The sequence below is a fragment of the Diadema antillarum genome, unplaced genomic scaffold (genome assembly GCF_040938485.1).
Source record: "Diadema antillarum isolate AM-2024a unplaced genomic scaffold, OU_Dant_1.0 scf00000114, whole genome shotgun sequence".
Taxonomy (NCBI): domain Eukaryota; kingdom Metazoa; phylum Echinodermata; class Echinoidea; order Diadematoida; family Diadematidae; genus Diadema; species Diadema antillarum.
The window spans coordinates 1,782,232-1,807,672 of record NW_027271003.1 but is presented as its reverse complement, the minus strand read 5'-3'; the positions used below and the strand labels follow the sequence as shown (position 1 = coordinate 1,807,672).

Genomic DNA, 25,441 nt, shown 5'->3' with positions numbered 1-25,441 from the left:
GAGTCGACATAAAGAAGGCATGAACATGAATTTTAAATCCTGCCAAGAATGGGTGCAAAAATTAAACAAGAAACTTCAGAGCAAATCTTGTGCCTAACTAGTTGACTTCTTGCACGGCTGGACCTCTTGCCAATGTCAAATATGTAAGCATTACTTACCACTTTTTATACTGTCAGAATGTAGATATTTCCCACCCACCTAGAAAACAAAACCAGGAACACTTTTTGACATTTCCTTTTCACTGGAAGTGATTTAATATTGTATGTTCAAATAAAAGTACCGGAAATGTATGTCAAGTGTCACTGGCATTAGCCATGATAGCATACAGAATAATAACTTTCAGAGTTACAAACACGCACTGATAATAACTTGCAGAAGGTTGGTTGATGGGTTTAACACGTTATGGGGTCCGCAACAAGAAGCATGCTGCACAAACAGAATGAGGATAGGTAGCAGTACACCACAGCAAACATTGAAATGAAAAACACAGAAAGGATAAAGAAGTAAAATAGACAAACAAAAGAGCAGAAGGTTCACACATGCCTTTTCAAGAAAAGTGACAAAAATGGGAGAATATTACAGGACAGAACCGAACTTTCCGAAAATGAACATTGCAACAATGAACCATAGATGAGGAAGCAACCAATTGTGACTGTGTTTACTGACAACATATTCCTGATTTATCAAGAGCATGACTTAAAGGGGACCTCCGGATGATTTTCAGACGTTAACATTTGAACTACCATGAATTAGTTAAAGTGAGTACAGAGTTTCAGAATTTATAGTGATTGGGATGAGGAATAAGAATGTTTTCAAAATTCATAACAAATTGCAATGAACAAGGATGATGCCATGGCAGCCTCACCATAAAAATGCATGAGTTGGGGCTCAAGGAAGCAGAACAAAAGAAGAAGGCACGTGTAGATTCTTCACAGGTGAACTTGTTGAGCAAGCGATATTGTAATGGAATTACACTGCTACATTTCTGAAATATGTGAGGCTCTGATGTCATCAACACTGTTAAGTGTAATTTGTTTAAGATTTTCAGTTTATTGGTTTCTCTGCTCAAGGACTAAAATAAATTCCATGAATCTATACATGGAGCTGTCGATTTATGTACTACATGATGTGAAATTATGAAAATCGTCTGGAATGCCCCTTTAAAAGATATATCAAAAATAGATAGTATACAGCATAAATGCAGTGGTTGTGTAAAAACAGTGATATCACAGCATACATTGACTCTGTTTTTAAAACAATGAGCTTCAAAATCAATGCTGTCAGACTGTTAATACTGGCAGAAGTGAATTCATACACCAATTCTCTTGCAAGAATCCCTAGAGGCAAAACAACCCTTTTTGGACTTGTTCATCATTAAGAATTTAAGTACAAAACAAAATAAAACAAAACAAAATACAACAAAACAAAACTAAACACGCATACACACACAAATAATCAATGTTGTTTTTTTTTTCTTTTTCTGATACAGAGTAGCTTTGTGGGACAAATGAATTAAAGACACAGTTCAACAATGTGGTGGATCAACATTCACAAAGCCCAAAGTTTTGCTGGCTGAGCTATATGATGATGCTCATATGCATGAAGAAAAATCTAGCACCCATAAACAGATGAGAATCATGCTGTCACGGTGAAGAGATCTAAAGACAAATGTCACGATGCAAATAAATAAACCGTTTATTGTACGGTTTATACTAAACACTACTATCTACAGCATACAGAGAGCATGGCAAATCTGGTCACTGAGACATTTTCAACTTTTTGAAGCATTTACCTGCATTTATATTCAATCCATGTTTCTCATAGCTTCATATTTACATCATTTGAGATGCTTTGGATTATGCAGATCAGCTTTCAACCCCTAAATGTTGTTAACCTAATCCATACTGAATTCTGAAATCCCCATACATGTAGACTTAATACACAGGCCACCAGGTTCCCATCGGGAAGGGGTTACACAAAGCTTAGAACAAATATGAAATGTAGTAGCTATAGGAAGGGCACCCATGATTGAGCACTTTAAGACAATCCCACAAAACATTCACTCTGCTGTATGAAGGATTTTCTTTAACCCTAAAAAGACTGGGGGGGGGGGGCCTAAAAGGCCCCCCCCTCGACATTTCGCGCGATTACTCAACAACACGCAATGCTCTCGCCGCGATGCTCTATGACTTTTTTCTTTCGAGTTTCCCGCACATTTTGACACCAAATTTGTGACGCCCGGGGGTACGGTTCTGAAGTTACATAACTTTTTGTACATGCACGTGAGGCCGAAAATGGCTCAAAAATGTGATTTTGTGTACAAAGTCAATGCAAATTGAGTTTTTTCACATGGTTCATATAAATATGCTTATTTTTACTCTCAATGGCTAAAATTAGTTTGTTTTAGGAGTATTATGCTTCACAAAGTGTCTGGCACAAATTTTGTTAAAAAAACAACAAAAACAAAAGGTCGAAAAAACAAAGAAATACATAAGAAATTCATAAAACAATAAAATAAATAAGAAATTAATTTTGATACCGAATTTTTTTTCGAGTACATTTGCTAAGAATGCCACAAAGAATAATTAGACGAAAAATGAGCACTTTTGGAGCTTTATTTACTGATTAAGATCAAAGAGTCTGATTTCTTGCATAAATTAGCATAATCAATCAAAATAAAATAAAAGAAGACTATTTTGTAAAATTTAAATATATGATCTTGTAGATTACATCGCACACTACGATTGTGCAAATTTCCGCGGCGATCGCGCGATCCACGGCCGAGATCTTAAGGGGGGGCCCTTTAGGCCCCCCCCCAGTCTTTCAAGCTACCAAAATAGCCCAGTCTTTTTAGGGTTAAAGGCAAATGCTTTGCAGAGACATGCATGCTGGCAAACCACAATGCAAAAAAACAAAAACAAACACAAACACATATGCACACACCCACACATATTTACAAAAAAAACCAAAAAACAAATTTTACTTGCAAACACTGCAGCTAACTACTGAAAATGTAACTTTATGAGGGACATAATGACATTCCGTAACTGACGTGATAAATCTTTCCATTCAATCTCTCACATCACTCCTGTGCTTCACATTTGATATATGAAACCTGACTGAGGTCTCACTTCAAATCAGGAATGACGACGAACTGACATTTAAAATACAATTTACTTTAAAAGCAGTTGTGCGCAGTTTAGCATTTATGGTAGAACTTTTTGCGATGAGCTTGAATGACTGCTTTTGTTTGTTTTTTCTCCCCGAGATCCCAGCATGGTCAAGAAATAATGGTAGATTGCAAAGACATTTGGAAGATGTAGAGAACAATGAAATGTTGCACACACAAAAAAAGTAATAGAATGACACCAAGTTAGTTATCAAGAGGGAAAAACTCCAGTGGAAAAAGTGAATATGGAGATGTCAAGGAAAAGGAAACTGCCACAGCACGCATGAGAGAAAAGACAAACTGACAAGACAACACAACAACTCTTCTCACCAAGATTTGGGGAGGATCGGGCCTTATCCGCCTCTCTCAGGCCCACCAGGGGCACGCCAATCACCCCCCGGGGGAGCGTGGCGGTGTCGCGGGGGTCAACTGACTCCCTGGGGGGAGCGGTGTTGTGGGGGAGGGTGGCAGAGCGCCCAGAAAGGTCCTCGCTAACGGGTCGAGGCTGCCGCTCTCCCTTGTTGGCTGGTGGAGGTTTTGATGAAGGGAGTTACAAAAGGGGGGGGGGGGGGAGAGGAATAGATTGGGAGGGAATTCGTCATAAGTAATCCGTAAAAGATACTGATGGTAAAAGTTATTTTTTGACAAACTAAACAATGCTCCTTAATTTATAAAAATCATTCTAAACAGGGTAAGGGCTATCACACACGTAATTTTAATAGGCACTTCCTAACAAACAATTCAGTGTAACATTTTAGGAGCTTGATTTCCACCCCAGTCTCAAAAACAGACTCTCATTTGCACAGTGTGATGGCGTATTTGAAATTAAAGGTCTCGTTGTGATAAGAGAGCAAAAAAAAAAAAAAAATCTAAATGACCTGGGAGCCCAGGTCTTCAGATTCTAGACTAACTGATAGATTATCCACTTGTGGCTAAAACTTAGTAAGATTAGGGAAAGACAACTTCATTCCCATTTTTCTATCTTTCCTACACAGTGCTCATAGCTGTAAAATGCTATTGATTTTCAAGGGCTTACAAATTTGATCACATACTCTCATCTGCTGGGGCAAGACTACAGATTGTCTTAATCAGCCAACATTCCTTTTGATGCCCCTAGCCATTGCTGTAACTATTTAAAATGGCCTTGGTACATATTCATATCTTTGCATGAAAACATATTTCGAATCATGTGAATGATTTTTCCCTTTTGATCTACGATTACTTATCTTTTGAAAATACTGTGTAAGCAATTGCACACTTATCAAGACTGAAAACTTGCTCAATCAGAACTTTATAAGAGCAAACTTTGACTTGAAGGTCTCCTGTGACTTAATCATAAAGCAATCACTCAATCAAACACCAAACCAATCACCAACGATCAAGACCAAATCAATCAAGTCTTTCCCATTTGTCAAGACGTTTGTGTGAAAGAACCACATGCACGCAACCTCCCAACTTTCCAACATGCACACGACCATACCACCTCTTGGCATGCAGCCATCCTCATAAAACATATACAAAACACCCATACAGTCATCACCCATGCACCATGCAGATGATTGTGATGAGGGAATTCCCAATCTTCAATGACAGGGGGGAATCCCCAATCATAGCGGAGAGGGAAATTCCCTGCATTCCTTACCTCTCTGCTGAGGGGGTGTGGTCTGGCTAAGGATCTGGGCTAGCCCGTGGAAGATGGCCCCCTGCTTGGCGATGGTCATTTCTACCACTTGGCCGGACTTGACCAGGAACTGGGCAGCTCTGTGTCAGGACAATGAAAGAAAATGATACATCTCTATTGTCTTTTCTTCAATGTTTCTCAAAACATACAAGCGAAGAGTAAACAGTTTGCTCTACAGTGCATTACATCTGGATTATGGTGATATCGGTTATTTGCTCTGTGGTTTTACTGTCTTCCTACATGGTTAAAGATAATATAAAGTTTTGGTACCTCAAAAGTTTCCCTGAATTTTTGTGTTTCAGGTTAAAGTACCTTTCATATAACTGACACTGTGAGACTTACTCGCCCCAAAGTGCTTTCATGTCTCAGTAATCATGCAATTAACTGCGACCAGCAGCCCCATACGCATAGCGTAATGGGACTTCGCATTTTAGCATTCAGGATCATGACAGATTTAGTATCGCGGGTAAATATCAACTTAAAATCCAAAAATTTCTTCAATTTGAAGACTTACCAATTAAGTTGAAGTATTGAAAACAGGCTTCGGGCAACGTTTGATTCTGCCAATAGTCCCTTTCTGTCCGAATTGATGACTGAATGTGACTCGGTCGAGAGGACCTTGGGAGAGCTACATACACTGAATACTACGGCCGGCGCATGCGCACACAAACATCTTATCCGTTCATGGATTTGAAATTTGTGCGCATGTGATGTGTGCGCATGCACTGGCCGTAGTATTCAGTGTATGTAGCTCTCCCAAGGTCCTCTCGACCGAGTCACATTCAGTCATCAATTTGAACAGAAAGGGACTATTGGCAGAACCAAACGTTGCCCGAAGTCTGTTCTCAATACTTCGACTTAATTGGTAAGTCTTCAAATTGAAGAAATTTTTGGACTTTAAGTTGATATTTACCCGCGACACTAAATCTGTCATGATCCTAGATGCTACAATGCGAAGCCCCATTACGCTATGCGTATGGGGCTGCTGGTCGCAGTTAGCTATGCGTACACGTGTTTTGTATGGGGCTGCACGCTGCTGGTCGCAGTTATCATGCAAGAATGGTTTCGTACAATACATGTACTACCTCGCCGCCGTGCGGCTCTGGTACGAAACCATTATTGCATGATTACTAAGACATGAGAGCATTTTGGGGCGAGTAAGTCTCACAGTGTTAGTTATATGAAAGGTACTTTAACCTGAAACACCAACTAAGACAAGGAAATTCAGGGAAACTTTTGAGGTACCAAAACTTTATATTATCTTATAACACTCATCTTCATTTTTTCATTCGAAACATGTTCCAATAATATGATGCATCAATGCTGGTGCATAGGCAAACACATGGAAATGTACAATATCTGCAAAATGTTACCAAGGACCTTTACAAGTTTGAGAAAACCAGCTAATATACTCTGCTTGTGTTTGTCAGATTGTATCATGTAATAAACATGTACCATCACAGACCTCATGAAACTTGTAACTCTGAGCACAGACAGCTCTGGTACAGACTTTTTCACTGAAAAAATTCACTTTCTGAAATGTATACTCAGAGAAGTTCTGTACAAACATTCATGTAGCTTGGGCCCTGTTGCATTAAACTATGGTAACTCTGCAATCAATGATTTACTACAGCAATCCATAGCCAATAAAACCTAAGAAATCACAGTCTGTGTCCATTGTCTTCAGAGTTATCTATGCCACAGGGTCCTGGTGATTCCACTGCCAATTAAAAGCTAAGAAATCACTGATGGTTACTGCTGACTGTAAAGTTACCATAGTTTTTAGCAGTGGGGTCAAGATAATGAATGTGTGGGTGCTTGTGACAGAAAAAGAGGGAGGAAGGGGGGGGTGGAAGAGAGAGAAAGAGATGTAAAGTATATCCTTACGCATCTTGGTCCAATCCAATGAGGCTGTTACCATCCACAGAGAGGATTTGATCACCTGCCTTCACTCGCCCATCCTGACGGTGACAAACAAATATGAAATGAATAAAAGTACATTCCATTCATTGGTATACAATGTGATGTCAACCACAACCTTTACAACAACAACAACAACAACAACAACAACAACAACAACAACAACAACAACAACAACAACAACAACAACAAAACCTGCAGCAGCAGCAACTGTAATAACTCACAAAAAACTACCCAACCTCCCCCCCCCTGCAAAAAAAAAGAAAAGAAAAAAAAAGACACCTTCAAGAGAGACACAAATCAACATTTATCACAGCTCCTTTCGCATTTGATGCAATTGATACTGGTAAATATGCTCCTGAAGTTGCAACATCATTTGTCATCAAAATACTTTGCTGTGATAGGGACAGTAGCTGAGAACTACACACCAGGAGTACTGCTACATCAAATCTATACAAAAGCAACAACTATCTTTCAAACTCTTAAAATTTCCACAAGTTACATATGAACTGATCAAGAACCCCTTTCACTTTTCATGCATGCCAATTGGCACACAAAGCACGGTCAGGCTTTAACAGACCAGTGATCCAGGTATGAAATGATCCTGAGAAAGAAGAGTACTGCAAAAGCTGTTATTTTTGCGAGGGTTTAATTTTTGTGAATTTCACAAATTTTGAATTACTGTTGGCCTGCAAATTTAACACCATGTGAAACATTGCCAGGTTCAGTAAAGTACCTACGATGGACTTGCGTCAAATCGCGAAAACAACATCTCGCAAAAATGTCTGTGACCTCCTCAATCGCGAAAATAACAGCTTTTGCAGTAACTTTTCTACACTTTGATACCGACTATTCACGGCCAGTTTGTAAGATCTCGCCTGCCTTACCCTGTCAGCTGCAGAGTCAGGTACCACAGCCTTGACGTAGATACCAATCTGGTTCTGACCAACTCCCTGAAAAGATGACACGAAATATACTTTGCATTTGATTGGTTTTATGCCTTTCTTCCATTGCTTAATTAGTGTAACAGAACATCACACACATTGGTATACTTTGTGAAAGGCAGAATGGAATCTCTCTTTTTCTCTAACCCAAGCTAATTTGCAATGTTGTATGACTAGCAGTTCTACAATATTAAAAAATAAACCAAAAAATAAAAAAACAATGCACATCTTAACTCTTACCTAATTCATACAGTCTGTATCATAAAAGAGGTGTTCTACATGACTATCACTTTGGCTCTATTCTCGCCCTCTAAAAAAAAAGTGAATTTCTAGACATTTTCAAAATATCATTTCACTTTCTGTAGAAGTCCCAAAATCTCAGTGTGCAGCAAACTGCAGTAATTTGTTTTTGCAAAATCATTACTATAAGCCAAGACAAAATTCAGTTGCTGAGCAATTTCCTGCACCAGGCATATACATCAATACTAATAGTCATCAAGTCTTCCTTTAACCTACCGTTGCAGCTACGATGCTCAGTCCCATGCCTGGCTTTCCGTGTTTGTCCAGCTGGATGTGAATGATCTCTGGCTCTTTACCAGGTGGCTTGGCGTCTGGCTTCACCTGCGGCTGTGGAAGAAAGGAAACAACACAATCAACAACACTGACATTAATTAACAGCTAATTATTTATCAATCAATTATCATCTGTTTCCATTTTAGTCTCGTAAACTTAAGAACCAAAGATATACAGCATCATAGCATCCGACATCCTTCTTCCTCAAAGATTTTTTTTTTTTCCACATATGAATACTGAATAGCCTTACAAGGCTGTTGTTTAATCATCTGTCAAGAAACATTCTGAAGAGGCTGTTCAAACAATAAAATGTTCATTAATAGTTGCAGCACAGGGTCCACTTTGGGCCAGAGCATTGTTTTGGGAAACAACCGGAAAAGATCACCTCTCAGAACAACTTCAAGTTTCCACATTTAAGTGGTCTAATCTTTCTTACAAGTCATTTGTAGAAGTTTACCAATATTAAAATTATTCTTGTGTCACCATCGTCATTCAGCAGGGCCCTGTTTTATGAAGAATTATACCGGATTATATAGTTGATTTCTATGGTAAGTCTAAGGCAGTCTGTGTGGTAAGAAATTTATAATCGATCATATCTTTTGATAAAACGGGGCTCAGAACTTCTAAGTGGCAGCTGTGGGGTGACATGGAGCATCTAGTCACTGATTTGTCTGTCTTTACCTCTATGTGTGGCTTGGAAGGAGGTTGTGGAGACTCTGGTGACTGTGGTTCAAGAATGGAGGGCTGGTTGCCGTACATGTGGACAGTCCAAGTCCCATTGGCCTTGGGGTGCGGCGTCAGGCGAACTTGTGCTGGGTGGGATAAAAAGAAGCCACATTTATGCTGTTGGTACCTCTCTATCTTTGTGTGAATCTCACTCTCCCTCTTTTTCTCTTCATGAAAAGCAAGGAAGGAACAATCAAAATACACAGATAATGGATTTTAATGGCTGTAAAATCAGTGAGGGCTTAAAAGCAAGAGTACGAATGTTACTTGCTGATTCTAAACATGGGACTTTACCTTTATTATTAACACAGTTAGAGTAATAATCTAATTCTTTTGTGCAGGCAGTTACTACTAACGTAGGTTTGAAAATCGATGTAACAAAATACATACTTATCAAGATATCTTCTTATATCTGAGTACGCATGATGACAGATACAGGAGACCTGAGTCAATATTTGTTTGTCTTTGGATAGTTTGCATTCTGTGTACCGACCTGTGGCCTGCATGAATGCAAATGTATAGGAAAGTTGTGGAAACCACAGATCGCATCAATACATTAATATCCCAAACACCCAGAAGCTCTGGGGGCTTCAGTACTTAGTGAATTGGCATAATAAAAAAGAAAAAAACAAAACAAAACTAGAGAAGTACTCTGAGTTCCAAATATAGAAACCTTTTGTTACGTCATCAATGCCAGCGCGTGGCACGCCTTGTCCTGGACAGAAACTAGAGCACGCTCTCTAGTGCATGTATGACAACCTCAAAAATACGCAGTTTGAACTCCCAAGTTCAGTGACCCTACCTGCTAATATATTGAAAATCCTTCATTAAATCCACAAAAATTGCTTGATCACTACCAAAATTTAATCATCTGTTTCTTGCGTCATCCTCAACCTTTCCTGCAAGTTTCATCCAAATCCGTTCACAACTTTTTGAGTTATTTTGCACACGGACAAACAAGCCAATGGTAATGAAAACATAACCTCCTCCCTTGGTGGAGGTAAACACGCCCTAAAGTATTGTGTCCCTGTTAATGGTCTCTGGCATAGAAAAGTTTAAGAGACTCACCAGCCTGTACCAGTGGGTTGAGGAACTCCCTCAGTCCGTTAGGGATGCCCTTGACAATGTCACTGGAGTATCCGTCTTCGGGGAGGAAGGCCGCCACCCGCAGTTCCCGCTCCTCTTCCAGGAGAATGGGACGCCCCTCCTGCTGTGCCTGCACCTCCTCTGGGGATGCAGCGTTGGCGGTTGCCTAGGAGACAAACAGGTTAAATCCATTTATCAAACTTGCCTGACATAGCAGCAAATGATCAGTGCACCCACACTGCATTCCATGTATCTGATTCAATTAACAGGAACAGGGGTAATGACTACCTCAGTACATTATAATAGGTACTGTATATCCTTAAATGTTTAACTTTGGTTGAGTACAAAACAGAGCATTAGATAAACTCACAACTTACTGGGCAAATTACAAAATACCTCATTTGATAATGAAATCTATACAGCCGGGAGAGGGGGGTATATATAGCAATCATAGGGAACTGGATGCCGGTTTCCATGGTATTACCTTAGCAATGGCTTCAGGGGGGATCTCAATGGCCCCCTTGGGAGGGATGTAGTTATCAAGGAGTGCTTTCAGCTGGCGTGTGTTCAGCTTCCAGCTGCCAGAGATGGCAGCGTTCAGCTGGGTGGAGTTCTCCTTGGGGGTGATCAAAAGCTCCAGGGCCTGTCAAGGATTCAGTGAATAAAAATCATGCACAAATAAGAAAATATGTCAATGGATGGATAGAAGAGAGAATGAATTAAGTGGAGAATGAATGAATATATTGATGAATCAAAAATAGTTCCAACAATCACAATAGCAATGAAAAAGAATTTCTGAACAAGCTATGATAAGTTGGATTCACCTAGTATCCATTATTTCTTGGGGAATTTCTTCCCCATTGAGATCAATTCATGACAAAAATGAAGTAATGGTGCAATCATAATCTCTCCTTTAAGTGTGTAAGTTTGAAATGCCCTGGTTCATGAAGCTTACAAAGCTTGCATTGGTCCTACACAGAATATTAGAGTATACTTGGTAAATGACTTAAACAGATCATCACACGAATACCAAGGAAGTATACTTTGTCCTCCAGAGTCTGAACTATTGTCAGGTATGTTTTCAAAGTTCTGAAAATACATTTTCGCACCTCTGCAAATGAAGTTCTCAATAATTATGACCTCCCCGATCTGTTGCCTCAAAATACTGCAACAATTCTTTATATTTCTATCAATTTCTTAGTTCTGATCAAAATTTGCTCAAACTTTTCAGTGTCTTGTTCCGGATTTTCTGCTTCTAGTCATACAAAGTAATATTAAGGGTGGCCTTCTCCTCTTTGATGAAGAAAGAAAACACGGACAGACATAGGTACCTGCTTCAGTTTCTCCAGGTGGGCCTCTGCGGCCAGCTCAAGGCCCTGCTTCTCGGCCCAGGCGTCCACACGGGCCAGGCGGCGCATGAGGCGGCGGCCCCAGTCCTGGGTGCAGAGGCCGGCGTGGCGGGGCGAGGTCACCAGCCGGTTGAAGAGGCTGGCGCTGATGAAGTGGAAGAGCTGGGAGAAGAGCTGGATGGTGAGGGCGGCGTTGACGCGACAGACGCGCAGCAGTGTCATCGCCGACGACAGGATCTGGAGGACGTCGCCTGCAGAAAGCAAAAGGGATGAAAGGCAACGACTGATGTCGAATTGAATATTGTAGACAAACTATTACAGAATTCATGGCAATAGGAATTTACCATCGCCTCTCAATACAGAAATAAGTCATCACTACTTAGCACAAGGAATCTACTATCTCCCTACTTGAAAGAAAAAAAAGGTATCATCTCACCATAACTATTACTACAAAAATTATGGGCTCATCCAGGTAAAAAGAACTTGAAGTCTTTTGTTCTTGTTCTTCTTTCATCGAGTATTTTGTTACTATAAAATTTTTCATCTATAATATCTATTGATAAAACATTAGTTTAATCAGACTCTTTCTAAAGTGGTGATGCGCTAATTTTTTTTTTTTTTGTCACAAACATAAGGAAGAAAGACATCCAATTTCATATGCCCGGGTATGATTAAGAAAGGAACATTACTGTAACAGAAATACTGAACAATCAAAGTACTCAAACATTACCCGAAGAAATAAAGTCCCAGATGCCTTCTTTGTGATTACAGGACAGTATGCATCTTCTACATGTCTTGATACAAGTTTTACTCTCCTTTATCACATCAAAGTTCACTCATCCCCAAAATGTAGTTATCTATGTTCCCATGTTCAATTTACATGAAGAAAAAATGCCTCCACAATAAAAAGAAAAACAAATAAATAAGAAAAAAAAAATGTCCTAACCTACATTACAGCAATGACCATCATTGGTATACATATCACTGTGTGAAAGTGGAGAGCACCATATAGAAAAATAAAGCATCTCCTCGTATGGAACCATATCTTTCCTTCAAGTAGCATATCTTTCCTTATACATCCCAGTATTTATCTTTCTTTTGATAAAGTGGGAGCAATACACTTCTGACGGCTCTTTCAACTTTTTTTTTTGGTGTCTCTTGATAATGTATGTTACGGTTCTTAAATACCAAAAAATGTATACTTTATAGTATGAGGAATCAGTGCATATCAGTGTCAAACTGTTTTCAAAGGTGACCAGAAAATATGCATCTTGTGTACTCACACATGGACCATTTGTAAAAACGAAAAGGTTTGGGTGAGACTTTTCAAATCTACACTGGCAAAAGTCTGGCTGTATGTCACATGTTTCTTGTTTTTCCACTTAATTATTATAGTTTCATAAGCAAACAAAGATGATCTTTCCCTTTTTTTTTCTCTAGTAGCAATTGCACTCAAGTATGAAGTGTCTGCAGCAGCTAAAGAGTAATTTTCTAACATGAAATGAGAGAGAGAAAAAACAAACAAACACAGAACAAGAACATGGACTACAATGTATGTCCTTGTGATACAAAACCCAGGCCACTGCAAGGAGACAAGCATGATTTCAACCATCAAGTTTTTATTTTTATTGCGGAACTAAAGAGAGATGGTTACTGGCACAAAGGGAAAACTACAGGTACATACTAATTACTACTGCATCTTAAAAAAAAAGGTGCATCTATAGAATTGTCTTACATGCATTAGCAGCAACTACTGGTACATTTCATGCTGTGTCACCCATACAATAATTACTGGACAGGTCTGATTAACAGACTACAAGAGAAGAACTCATTCTGTTAGAATACCAACATTATATATACAGAAATCTAGTCTCCTTCACCATGCGTTGATAGTCACCAGTTCAAAATAGCATCGCAATCCTCTTCATCACCGGAAAATTTCATTTAATCAAGACTACCACAGCATCTGAACAGCACTACTCTACTGGCAAAGGAACAATTCTGCCTGGATTGGCTGGGAGCATTTATCCTACATGCATAACTCTATCTGGGGCAGCATTCACAATTGCACCCAATTCTGTAGCCAGAGTGAAAACACAAAGCCTATGCAAAAGGCAGTACTATAGCTAATGTAAAGCAAGCATTTCTACTGAAACCGATTCTGTGAGTACTACACCTCATTCTCTATCAAGTAGATACAAATTCTACTTGATATCAGTCACGGGCAAACGATAAGAATGTAGGAGGTGCATAGCTTGACTAACTCTACCTGTAAAGTTTAGCAACACTTGGCAACTACAAGTGTAGCTCATGTCAAATGCATGCATGGTTTAGTGAGGGCAAAAAAAAGCAACGTATTCAAGTGGAAACTAATAGAAGTACACATAGCACAGGTTTTAGCCTTGGGGTCAGATTCAATCTACTCATGCCTGTCATTCTCATTCTCGGCGGAGGCAAAGTTAATTTAACACTGCATGACTACTGACATTAAATACCCAGGTATCACTAGACTATGTGTGTCATGGATGGCTTGTGACAAGTATGGGACAGAATAGACCCGAGACATTCCAGACAGTGGTGTACAGTTACAAGAATGAGGTTCCCTGTGGTTAGACTGTGTGGGCATGCATGAGTTCGGATGTTGAGAGGATGTGATGGGGATGGAGCTGTGTTGCCATGGATACAGGGAGATGAGTGAGTTGCTATGGATACTAAATGGGGTGGGGGTGGGGGTGGGGTTAATTGGTGCCTACCTATTGTTGGGCGTCCACTCATGGGGCTGCTCGACGGTGGTCTCATCCAGCGCCCACTCTCAACACTCTTTGAATCCTCGTCTGGACGGGTCAAACGGGAAGATTCAGTTGGACACTCAATGTCATATCTGGCCTGTGCTGCCCTCAATCCCAAAAACTCTTACAAACACTTTCTATCATCAGTAACCAAAACATGTTCACAAACCCGGGGCACTCTTGTCATACTGTCTTTTGTGATAGATATGCACTTAAGTGACGAAATGTTCCTTAAATGATCTCATCTCTTTTGACTTAAAAGAGAATAAAATTACACTCTGTCTTCATTATAGGTCAAAAGAAGTGGACGTGCTCAAAACATCATCACATTTTTATCTTGTATCATGTGCATTCCTTGAGCAAGTGCAGAGACTGAGTTCTTGGATAGCCTATCTGATGGTATATGTTAGTTAGAGTTAGTAGAAAAACACTGTGATACACTCAAAGGGGCTTCAACAAAAACTGAAGAGAAATTTCCAGTAAACAAACTACCAGACTAACAACATTCCCAAATCAACCAGTTTATAAACTTATTTCCCTATCTTCCATGTGAATGGTAAATTGATAATGACTTTTGTTTGATACTCAACATTTTTTATATTAAACTGAATCCACTGCCACCCTCTCCCTGGGTTCCTTAGTATGTCCAAAAAAGTCCATTACATTTGGCAATTAGAAACATAACCCCTTATTCTTCATGTAGATATGATGTTAAATCAAAAACAAGTGATCTATACTCAGCATTTTCCCCATTAACTGAATTCCCCTCCCCTCCCCCTCCTCCAGCAGTTCTTTGGGTCAAGAATCAGTTTCAGAAAGTTTTCTAGACTGATATAAATCAGTGAGCAGACGAAAGGCGTCTATATCAGGCATAACAGTAATCTAAACAGAATCTGATTTGTATGTAAAGTCACAGATTTTTGATGATCTCATATCATGCAGGATGCAATATGGCTGAATGATGTTCTTGTGTCAAAATGCTCATTGATACATGATAGATACTCATGTCAGACAGACTGTGGAGACTTTGCTTGAAAAAAGAACAACACAACAAAAAATGGCATTCTAGATTCTGAATTATCTCAAATCAAAGTCAATGATAGGATCAAGAATAAGGATCCATGACATTTTGACGATAAAACACACACACACACACACAAACAGATGGAAAATGAGTACTAAACCAAGTTGTCACAATGCAAATGACTTTTAAATGATGTGCAAGACAAGGTGACACAGAAAGTCATTTTCACAGTGAGGAAGATGGTTGTCTTGATGTGATGAGTACTGTCATAATTTAAAGCAAAGGAGTAGAATGAGAGTGTTTCATAAAGCTGTTCGTAAAGTTACAAACAACTTACAAGCGACTGGTGATCAATTCTGATGTGCTGTATTTATCAGACTTTCCATAATTCAGCACAAGAACTGATCACCAGTCGCTCGTAAGTCGTTCGTAACTTTACGAATGGCTTTATGAAACTACAGCCCAGGTGTCACATGACTTACCTGCTGAAAAGTCCCGCTCCATATCTGCCTCCTCACTGGGATCCAGGAAGGCAGAAAGGTTCTTGTTCAGCTCAATCTGCATGGCACGCACAAGATGCCTGTTGGTGTGGAAAACAAAGACCATTAGTGCATTTTGACAACGAGAGCGAGTACAATCATATTTTTAGGTCTCATGCAGAGGGACATGTCTCCACACCTGATCATGACAATGCAAACCAAAAGAGATAAAAAAAAAAATCACTAAACAATCTGCATGCATCTCAACACTATCACCATACCCAAGAAATCCAACCCTCTTTCAAAGAGGCATTCCATAAACAATGGAAAGATATCCTCCTCCACATCCACAGCCTAACAACCATCTTCAATATCATAGTCATCATCACGATCATCTTCATCACTTTCATCACCATCAACATCATCACCTCTACCACCATCAAATCTTAAACAGTGCATATCAGAACGCAATGTCAACATCTACACACAATGACATATTCAGTGTGAACACTGCACGTATGCCAACTATATACAGAGAATCTGGTAACCATGACGACACTGGGTGACCCCTCATCCATCCTCACCTGAAGGTGTTCTGGATGCATGACTGGAGGATGTCTTGGGCGTCGTGGGAGATGCCACCAATGTCACGGTCCTGCTGGATGAAGTGAAGGAGCTCCGAGACGTTGGCCAACCAGAACGTGAGGGCGCCAGCCACTTGGGACTCCTCCTGCAAATGCAAATCACAAGCAATTTGGGGTACATTCTTTCGTTTTTTTAATTTTTTAATACTGGTACAGGATTGACCCCATTGCTGTAACAAAAGGACCAGGGGAAATTCCATACAATATTTCATGCCAAATGACTGCCTCTAAAGAATGGCCAGATGAAAGCATCAGTTGCGTGATTTTGGTGTGGTAGTGTAGATGCATAGTGTCATAAATTGATCCAGTGAACTGAACTAATAATGGAGGGGAGTGGAAAACATTTAGAACAACTACCCAAAAAGTACGAATTAATCAACAAAGGATCTCTCTCTATCAATATCAAACACAAGAATAATTTGAATGAAATATTACATGGAAGCCGTGTCCACATCAAATGGTACACAAAGCAGACATTTGTATGGATATTGGAATGGTTTGCAAGAGAGGGGTACGAATTATGGTACAAAGACCTCATTTAATTTTCTAAACACCTTCCCCATATGTGATTAAGGGCAAAAAGGCACATGACTCGGAAGTGATGAAGGTGCTTGCCATACCTCAACCGTCCGGTCAATGATGTCAGCCATCTTGTTGAGGAAGGCAGAGAGGCGCTGGGCCCTCTCTGTTGGGCCCATTTCTGGGCGGTAGAGCTTGGAGAGGCGGTACCGACAGGCCAGGTAGAGGGCGTAGGTGGGAGCAAGCTTGAAGTACAGCTGGGCGCCATTCACATCGTGTACCACAGTCTTGAAGAAAATCTCCTCAGCTGATGGACACACAACAAATAAAAGAAAAAATGATTGGTACTTTGAATACAAATGCTGGAAACGATCTAGTCTATCTTACAGGCGCTAAACACTGTTTTTTTGTTTTTTGTTTTTTTTTGTTGACACGCATATCTCCATCAGCTTATATCTACCAATATTAAGAAGTCACAGTTCTAACTTCTAAGTTCTAAATTGTGTTGACCACAAAGGGGAAATTCATACAATTCTAGTGTCTTTTCCATACAGGGGCAAAATTGGATTAATCCTATATGAAGGAGAAATCAAATAAATTGGACAGCCTTAGCAAATAAATGTCAACAAGCCACTTCAGACACAAAGAGAGAAAACTGGCAACTGCATCCTAACAACTAATACTGAAAAGGTGCAAATGTAAAACATTTGTAGGCAGTGGGCCATCAAAGAGAAGGGATATCTCCAAAGAAATAGGAAAGCGGGAATGACAATTTTTGATATTCCTACTTAAGAAAATCATCACTTTATAATCAGCTGTCCACATAACAAGCACAATAGCACAATTACTTCCCTTTTACGGTGCATCCCATAAAAAAAATCACCACCATTTTGGTTGGAAGCATACAAAAATAAGATATTAAGTGGGCAGAAAATTACTGGAAGGTTTGAATGTTGTATCACCCACCTGTATCTCTGAACTCCAGACTCAGTGGCAGAACTTCAGTGTTGGGATCACGTACCTGCAAAATCATAAGAGAGGTTTGGGCATTAAAGTATGAGCACAAATCTTAAAGAACTGGCAGCATTGAGATTCATGGGTGGCCCGATTCATTCACTGACCACAGGGATACATTTGTACACCACTAATAGCTCTGGTCAGCAAATATGTGCATCGGTAATGGTCAACTTCAGTCAAAATTCTTCAGATGGATGTTCCTAGACATAGATCAGTGGTAAAGCCGTACACAAGATGTTATGGGAATTCTCAAATACATAGGGGGTGTTTCATAAAGCTGTTCGTAAAGTTACGAACGACTTACGAGTGACTGGTGATCAGTTCTTGTGCTGAATTATGGAAATTCTGATAAGTATAGCACATCAGAACTGATCACCAGTCGCTCGTAAGTTGTTCATGTAACTTTACGAACAGCTTTATGAAACAGGGCCTAGCTAGCCGGGCCAGTCTTTCTTCTCCATGGTAACCCTACACCCGCAGGTGTTTATTCTGAATCCGAATTTATCACTCAGCATCCTCACTCTTTCCCCATAGAGTTACTATAAAATAAGATATTTTTGAGGCATGAAATTTTAATGAGTCTCCGGGAGCATTCAATGCGTAAAACGTAGACAAGAACTTTTGTGTGCGTTTTAATTTCGCAAATCTTGGCTCTCGCAAACTTTGCGAAATTAAAATGCACATGAGCATTCCTCCTTTTACAGTAAACTGAAAATCTTCAATTATTTAATCATCACTTGTTTTTTAAGAGATCAGTGGACACCAACAACAGACACAAAGTTATCATTCTTCAGTTCATGTGCATTCCCATACTGCAAATAAGAATATGGGGACAGAGTAATGCAAATGACTGCATAACCTTTGTGTTCAAATGGTCTATCATAAACACACTGGGGGTATTGTAATGAGACTATTTGAACAGACATAAAGAGTGTGTATCACACAAACATTATCACTACAAGCGTGCACTTGTGAGATTAAATAGGAGTATATAAGTAGCATGGAGAGCACATGAAAACCTACTCATTCGCTTTGAAAGGTGTCAGCCTTAGAAGTTTGCCCCGACAGAAATAAGAAGATATAACTGCAATTTGAGGTGCTGTGAGGTCAATTTTTGTACACCTGCCATGTGTGTGGATCAATAGAAGAAAGATTCATACTCTTTCTTCATCTTTTCTTAGATATTCTTATTAATCTCTTACCTTTTGCCATCAAACAAAAAAGCACGGCCATTTCTACCGACACTGACTTGTCATTCCTACACCAAGGCACAATTTTGTTTTGGACAAAGAGCACACAATAGTTTCTACCAAGGCATCTTTCCGTCAGTTCATTTACAACATAAAGTTTAATACAAGTAGAGCAGATAATTATGCTGAGAGACCTCAGTGTGATTCTTGCAAAAGTCAAAATAACAGTATCAGTTTGTATGACATTTGCAAATCATAATATTACCACTCAACTGGGTGGCATAACAAGAATGAAAGAAGAAAACTGGGGGGGGGGGGGGGAAGGGGGGGGGGGGGGAGAGGGAGAGAGAGGGAGGAAAAAGGGGAGAAGGGGAGAGAGACTTAAACAGTACATTATCAACACTGAGGTGTGGGCTTGGTTCATGAATATCTTTTCCTCTATTAAAAGGTCCACACAAGAACTGAATCATCTTCTTAAATGAGCAGAATACAATGAGCTGCTGGATAAATACTGTGAGTAAACATGCACGGATGAGGCAAAATAAAACAGCTATCATAACTGAACTGTAGCAGATAAAAGAAGAGATAATTACATAACATGCATCCTAACAGGTGAAAGTTATTCCCATATCTGGGAAGGACTGTTTAATCCTCTTTTCAGGACACAAAGAGACAGAGATAGATGAGAGATAGATGTAAGATATATAAGAGATAGATGAGAGATAGATGTGAGATATATAAGAGATAGATGAGAGATAGATGAGAGATAGATGAGAGATAGATGTGAGATATATAAGAGATAGATGAGAGATAGATGAGAGATGGATGAGAGATAGATGAGAGATAGATGAGAGATAGATGCGAGATAGATGTGAGACAAATAAGAGATAGATGAGAGATAGATGTGAGATATATAAGAGATAGATGAGAGATAGATGAGAGATAGATGAGAGATAGATGTGAGATATATAAGAGATAGATGTGAGATATATAAGAGATAGATGAGAGATAGATGAGAGATAGATGTGAGATATATAAGAGATAGATGAGAGATAGATGAGAGATGGATGAGAGATAGATGAGAGATAGATGAGAGATAGATGAGAGATAGATGAGAGATAGATGAGAGATAGATGTGAGACATATAAGAGATAGATGAGAGATAGATGAGAGACAGATGTGAGATATATAAGAGTAGATGAGAGATAGATGTGAGATATATAAGAGATAGATGAGAGATAGATGAGAGATGGATAAGAGATAGATGAGAGATGGATAAGAGATAGATGAGAGATAGATATTAGAGGTAGATGAAATATATCTTGCAGATTTAGGAAGACGTGGATACTCTGTATAATTCATCTAATACAACAACAATAACTGCAATAATTCTTGAGTACGAATGTGCAGAGGTCAAGACAGCTCTGAATTAATTGTAAGAAATTGATAAAGAAGAAGTGCAGTTTGGTTCCCTCACCTCTACCAACCCCAATCCCCCTACCCCCCCCCCCCCCCCCCCGAAAAAAAAGGTACCCAGATGACTAGCAACAGTCAGCAAGTGATACCATACCAGTATGTAATATCTTTAGAGACAAATTCCTTTCACTTTTTTTTTTTGTCACATAAATGCGAGTATCAAATCAAGGCTATTGGTAAACATGCACTAAAGTGCATTATCAAATACTCTTCACTGCTCGATGCTTGTGTGCATGTTTTGAGTATGAACGTGGACAAACAGGGTGCACTTGAATTCTCTTGCGCATAAGGTGAGGGAGGGTCAATGCAAGAGGCCAGATAATGCAGTGAAGTACAAACACACAGGTTGTCTAACTGTTACCATGCCAACCATGCAGTGACACATTCAAGACAGGAGCACAAGGCAATTAAGGATGATGATACTGGATTGTGCGCTAGAGATGAGAATACTCGAGTCAATGATGGGATAATAGAGTGATCACAGAGCTATCCTTTTTGGCTTTGTCTTATTCGTTTGAGTGCATATTTTGAAAGATGGATGCAGGCAGTTGCCATGGTGACGCAAACCAGAAAAATATGTAGGAGACGGGGACCGAGTTGGGACCCGTCTCCACCTGATCCATGCTACCACTAACCTCCGCTGGGGGCGCTGAATGCGTCGCTATGTGACCGTTGGCACCAAAAGTGGTCTCAACAGTGTACGTAGTGCTTCGAGTGAATATCTGTGGACACACGTGTGTGTTAGGTCACGGATAGGGAGGGTTAGTGGGTTAGGCTGAAGTACTGTAGAATCTGAGGAGGAGGCTCAAGTGATTAGAGGAAAACTGGTCTCGTGATCCTAAAATTGAGCAAGTGCATATGCATATATCATACTCTGCTTCTCCCTGTATTTTTCTTTTCTCTTTCAATTCTACGTTCTCAGATTCCCCCACCTTTCTGACTGAAAAATAGGGATGGTTTGGCTCAAAAGTAGGAAAGAAAGGACAGTTTTATTTAAAAGAGTGTGTTATAAAAGAAACTCCAATTGAAATAACAGCTGGGAATGGTCAAAATTCAGACTCTTTCCTTCAAATTCAGAATGGTTAGGAGGTCTGCTTTATATCATTACACGCTTGAAGTTGGTTTTCTAAATAGAATATAGAAAGTTATAAGTGGTGGACTGATTTGAAGTTAGCCAGAGGTACCTTGGAGGTTGTGGACTAATTGATGTGTAAATGTATCAGATTCTTTTTGACCACTCCTAGCTAGCAAGTCTTCCTATTTCATGCCTAGAACCTTCAATCTCAAAGTTAGGGTAGAATCCTCTTCTCCTGGGCTTTGTATTTTGTATTTGATTTTATCTGACAACATCATTTAGCATTAGAAGGACCTATGTCAACTTTCTGCTCTGGTGATGACAGCCTTTAGTGATGTTGTATACAAGAATTCTTTGAATTTCCTTTTTCCCCCCCATACGAAGACACCTTTGTAAAGTGTGATTAAGATTAAAGATTCCATCTCCCCTTGTCTTTACCACCAGGCCTATTAGTGAACTTTTTGTACACAATATCAGTATTATATCTGACATGTTCTTTGTCTTTCTATCAGGTTCTCTCTTCCGAAAAATTAAAAGAATAAAATTTTCAATTCTTCCTTCTGAGAAGAAATATTTAGGAGCTGTGTATATTTGTTGTTGTTTTGTCTATGTAGAACAATTTGGTGTTGGTATAAAAGTCCCATACATAACATAACATAGTACAATATCCATTAAACACTATCCCACAACTCTTACACATGCAAACACTCATGAGGTTTAATGTCTGAATAAAAACGTACTCATTATAGGGTCACTACAGGAGCACGAGTACACCGCATACAATAGGTTGAAAGCATGGAAAATTTTCTCTGGGTCTAAATTAGTATAAAGCACTCAAGCAATATTTTTCTTCTACAAAAAGCTATAACCTTGGGTCATAGGCTTTGCTGTTCATGATCAATCTCTAAACACAGATGAATCCATGTATATGGTTGAAATGCCCATAAGATGTCAAACTTTTTTGTGTGTGATAACTATTAAAATTTTTACAAATTTGCTCGCTGTTGCTAGGGTAGCTGCACTGATGAAACTTGCCAGAAAGTTCAAAGGAGAAAGGGATAAAAATGCAGGGTTACATATCTTGACAAAATTTGGACTTGCAATATTGACCACACTCCAGAATTTGATCAGTGCAAATGTAGCTACTAACCTTGAAATTAGGACAAAGATATAAAATATTTCACTGTAGAATCAAGCATCGCTAGCCAAAGCTCCCCATTCAAATGTGCAAAAATTGTATATCAGGTGAGATACACATGTGATCATGCGGTATGGGATATCAGAGCCAGTAGTCTATTAATACCCAACAGCATTCAGCTACAACATATATCTCTTCACTCTTGTCACTATTTATAAACATCAGGAAACCGGATAATTCCTAAAAATGGACATACAACAAAGAAACCAGGTTAACTACTTTAGCACACCCTTGGTTTGGACACAAATAACATAAACATGCTCTTGTACAACACAGTTCCAGTGCTCTAGTTACAGATATAGAATAACACTCAGGACTACATACAAAAGAACAAAACATTGACACATTTGGACTTATAACAATACTGATCTGAGTCATAAAGTCACTTAGATAAAAGTTCCTTGGTGTGATAATTTTGTTAATCTTTCTTTTTCTGTTGCTGTTTTCACACCCACTCTCTCTTCCTCTGGCTCTCTCCACCTATCTATCTATCAGTCTATCTCTCTATCTATTGATCTATCTATCTATCTATCTATCTATCTATCTATCTATCTATCTATCTATCTATCTATCTACAGTATCTATCTAAACTAAGGAAAAATTAAACAAGTGCAAGGGTGCGTCACAAGAGAGAACTGAACAGACACAGACAAACAGACAGACAGGTAGATGGACAGACAAATAACATTGCCACGGTGAAGAGACCTTGTATCTCAAATTTTGGTGAAAATCACTTTATTGGAATGGATTAATTGTCACATTATCAATAATCAGTTAAGTGACATCCTATTCAAATCCTAGCTGTCTTACTCCAAAGAGTAAGTCACCACAGCACGTGAAATCAGAGGCTCTCCCATTTGTTATATTGCTTTGGCTGCCACATATTCTCGCTCTCCAGAACACTTGATTTTTCTAGATATAAGGTTTTGTTGACCCACCAGCGATAAGCTTTCTAGACAATTAAATGGAGGGACAGATAAACACATTGCTTGAAAGATAGATGAAAAAGGATAAAGATATATAGATTGACAGAATCTTGATTAATAGACGGATAGAAAGACAAATAAGTCTCGATGCTGCCATCGGCATCAAATGTTGTCTCCACGTGTGATGCATTCCTGTCCTCCCAGTCCTAAGCAGAGAAGAAACGGGACATGGATTAGTGAGAAGACACGGCAAATCAAACAAATGGGAGATTATGTAATCCATTGGGCCTGAGTATAATGATTCATTCTGAAGTAATCACATAATCAAGCTATAAATACATGTCTAGTTTAATGTCCTTTGTGCGCATTCACTCTGAAAAAGATGCCGGCGAGGGTTTGAGTCCAGTCGGGATGGGGGGAAGGGGGCAATTCCCTCACCCTCCCCCCCACCATACATTTATGAGATTTCCATTCAATTCATGCAAAGGATAGATTATGTAACAACCACAACGACAACAACAACAGCAGCAGCAACAACAACAACAACAGCAACAACAACAGCAGCAGCAACAACAACAACAGCAACATTAACAACAACAATAACAACAACAACAACAAATGCATGTCTGTCCTGTTCCCTGCATACCGATAGGCTCCAAAACATGATTTATGAAAAGCTGTATATCTGTACACATTGTATTTTATAATCATACCTTCACTTGCACTATACCGAGATAAGATTAAAGCTCTCCAACACTCACGTCAGTGGGTCTTTGATACCACACGGCACACAAACATTTTTTGCTGGTGGCCTGTCTGGGTCACTAAAATCGTAATTTTTTTTTTCTTCATCATAATTATTTTGATGGCCTGAAAAAGAAATGTAGCGGCTTGAAATATGAGGAAATACGAAATGTCATTTTCGATTTAAGCTGCCTGATTGGATCACCAAAGGATAGCCTTTTGGAAATTTGGTGCCCCGACATCAGTTATTAGTGGCCCCAGGCCATCGGGCCACTGCAGATATCGGGCCCTGTTAATCGTAAAAGAACCATGACAAGGGAACAGAAGGTGGTAACTCAATCTAAAGGACAACTCACAGGATCTTCCACTTGTGGGTCACAGAACCTGAAGGTGTACTGGCGGCCGAACTGCACGACGGCTCCGTGCTGGAGGATGGTGGTCTCAAAGATGCGCTCCCCGCCGACGTAGATCTCCGCCTCGGCACTGGATGGTGTCACCGTGACGATGCCCTCCATCTTCGCCACCACGCAGTGACGAGGGAGGATGTCTTGTGCCACAAGCTGAAGGAGTAATCAAGACTCTGGAGTTTACTTTCCACCCTGAGTATGTACAGATTCAATTTCTCCCAACTTCCGAAACCTGTTAACCCTTTCTGTGCCGATAAGTTGAATGTGCACAAATTTCACACACATACCCATGGACGGGAAATCAATGTAGCACACAAAAGGTTAATACATCTTTAGCTTCTAATATCAGATCATCTACTGACAGTCAAAAACAGCAAGAAATTCCTTTGATAATAACATCTTCAAAACCTAAATCGGAATCTGAAATAGACTCTCTACAGCATACAATCCCATACAGGCAATAATTTTCCGACGCAAATTTGATTAGCAATTTCAGCTGATGAAC

General features: G+C 39.5%; 1 protein-coding gene across 1 annotated transcript in view; it reads right to left on the bottom strand.

Moving 5' to 3' along the window:
• LOC139719780 (uncharacterized) overlaps nucleotides 1–25,441 on the bottom strand; it is a 65,171-nt gene that overhangs the window by 5,631 nt on the left and 34,099 nt on the right. Inside the window, exons 10-26 of the mRNA XM_071631164.1 lie at nucleotides 24,886–25,089; nucleotides 23,890–23,991; nucleotides 21,222–21,308; nucleotides 17,870–17,924; nucleotides 17,005–17,210; nucleotides 16,325–16,470; nucleotides 15,744–15,841; nucleotides 14,202–14,282; nucleotides 11,431–11,699; nucleotides 10,584–10,742; nucleotides 10,082–10,265; nucleotides 8,969–9,099; nucleotides 8,231–8,341; nucleotides 7,658–7,723; nucleotides 6,738–6,811; nucleotides 4,812–4,930; nucleotides 3,500–3,694 (exon numbers count right to left, since the gene is read on the bottom strand). Of these exons, the coding sequence (XP_071487265.1) occupies nucleotides 3,500–3,694; nucleotides 4,812–4,930; nucleotides 6,738–6,811; nucleotides 7,658–7,723; nucleotides 8,231–8,341; nucleotides 8,969–9,099; nucleotides 10,082–10,265; nucleotides 10,584–10,742; nucleotides 11,431–11,699; nucleotides 14,202–14,282; nucleotides 15,744–15,841; nucleotides 16,325–16,470; nucleotides 17,005–17,210; nucleotides 17,870–17,924; nucleotides 21,222–21,308; nucleotides 23,890–23,991; nucleotides 24,886–25,089 (2,287 nt within the window). The remainder of the gene's footprint in view (nucleotides 1–3,499; nucleotides 3,695–4,811; nucleotides 4,931–6,737; nucleotides 6,812–7,657; nucleotides 7,724–8,230; nucleotides 8,342–8,968; nucleotides 9,100–10,081; nucleotides 10,266–10,583; nucleotides 10,743–11,430; nucleotides 11,700–14,201; nucleotides 14,283–15,743; nucleotides 15,842–16,324; nucleotides 16,471–17,004; nucleotides 17,211–17,869; nucleotides 17,925–21,221; nucleotides 21,309–23,889; nucleotides 23,992–24,885; nucleotides 25,090–25,441) is intronic.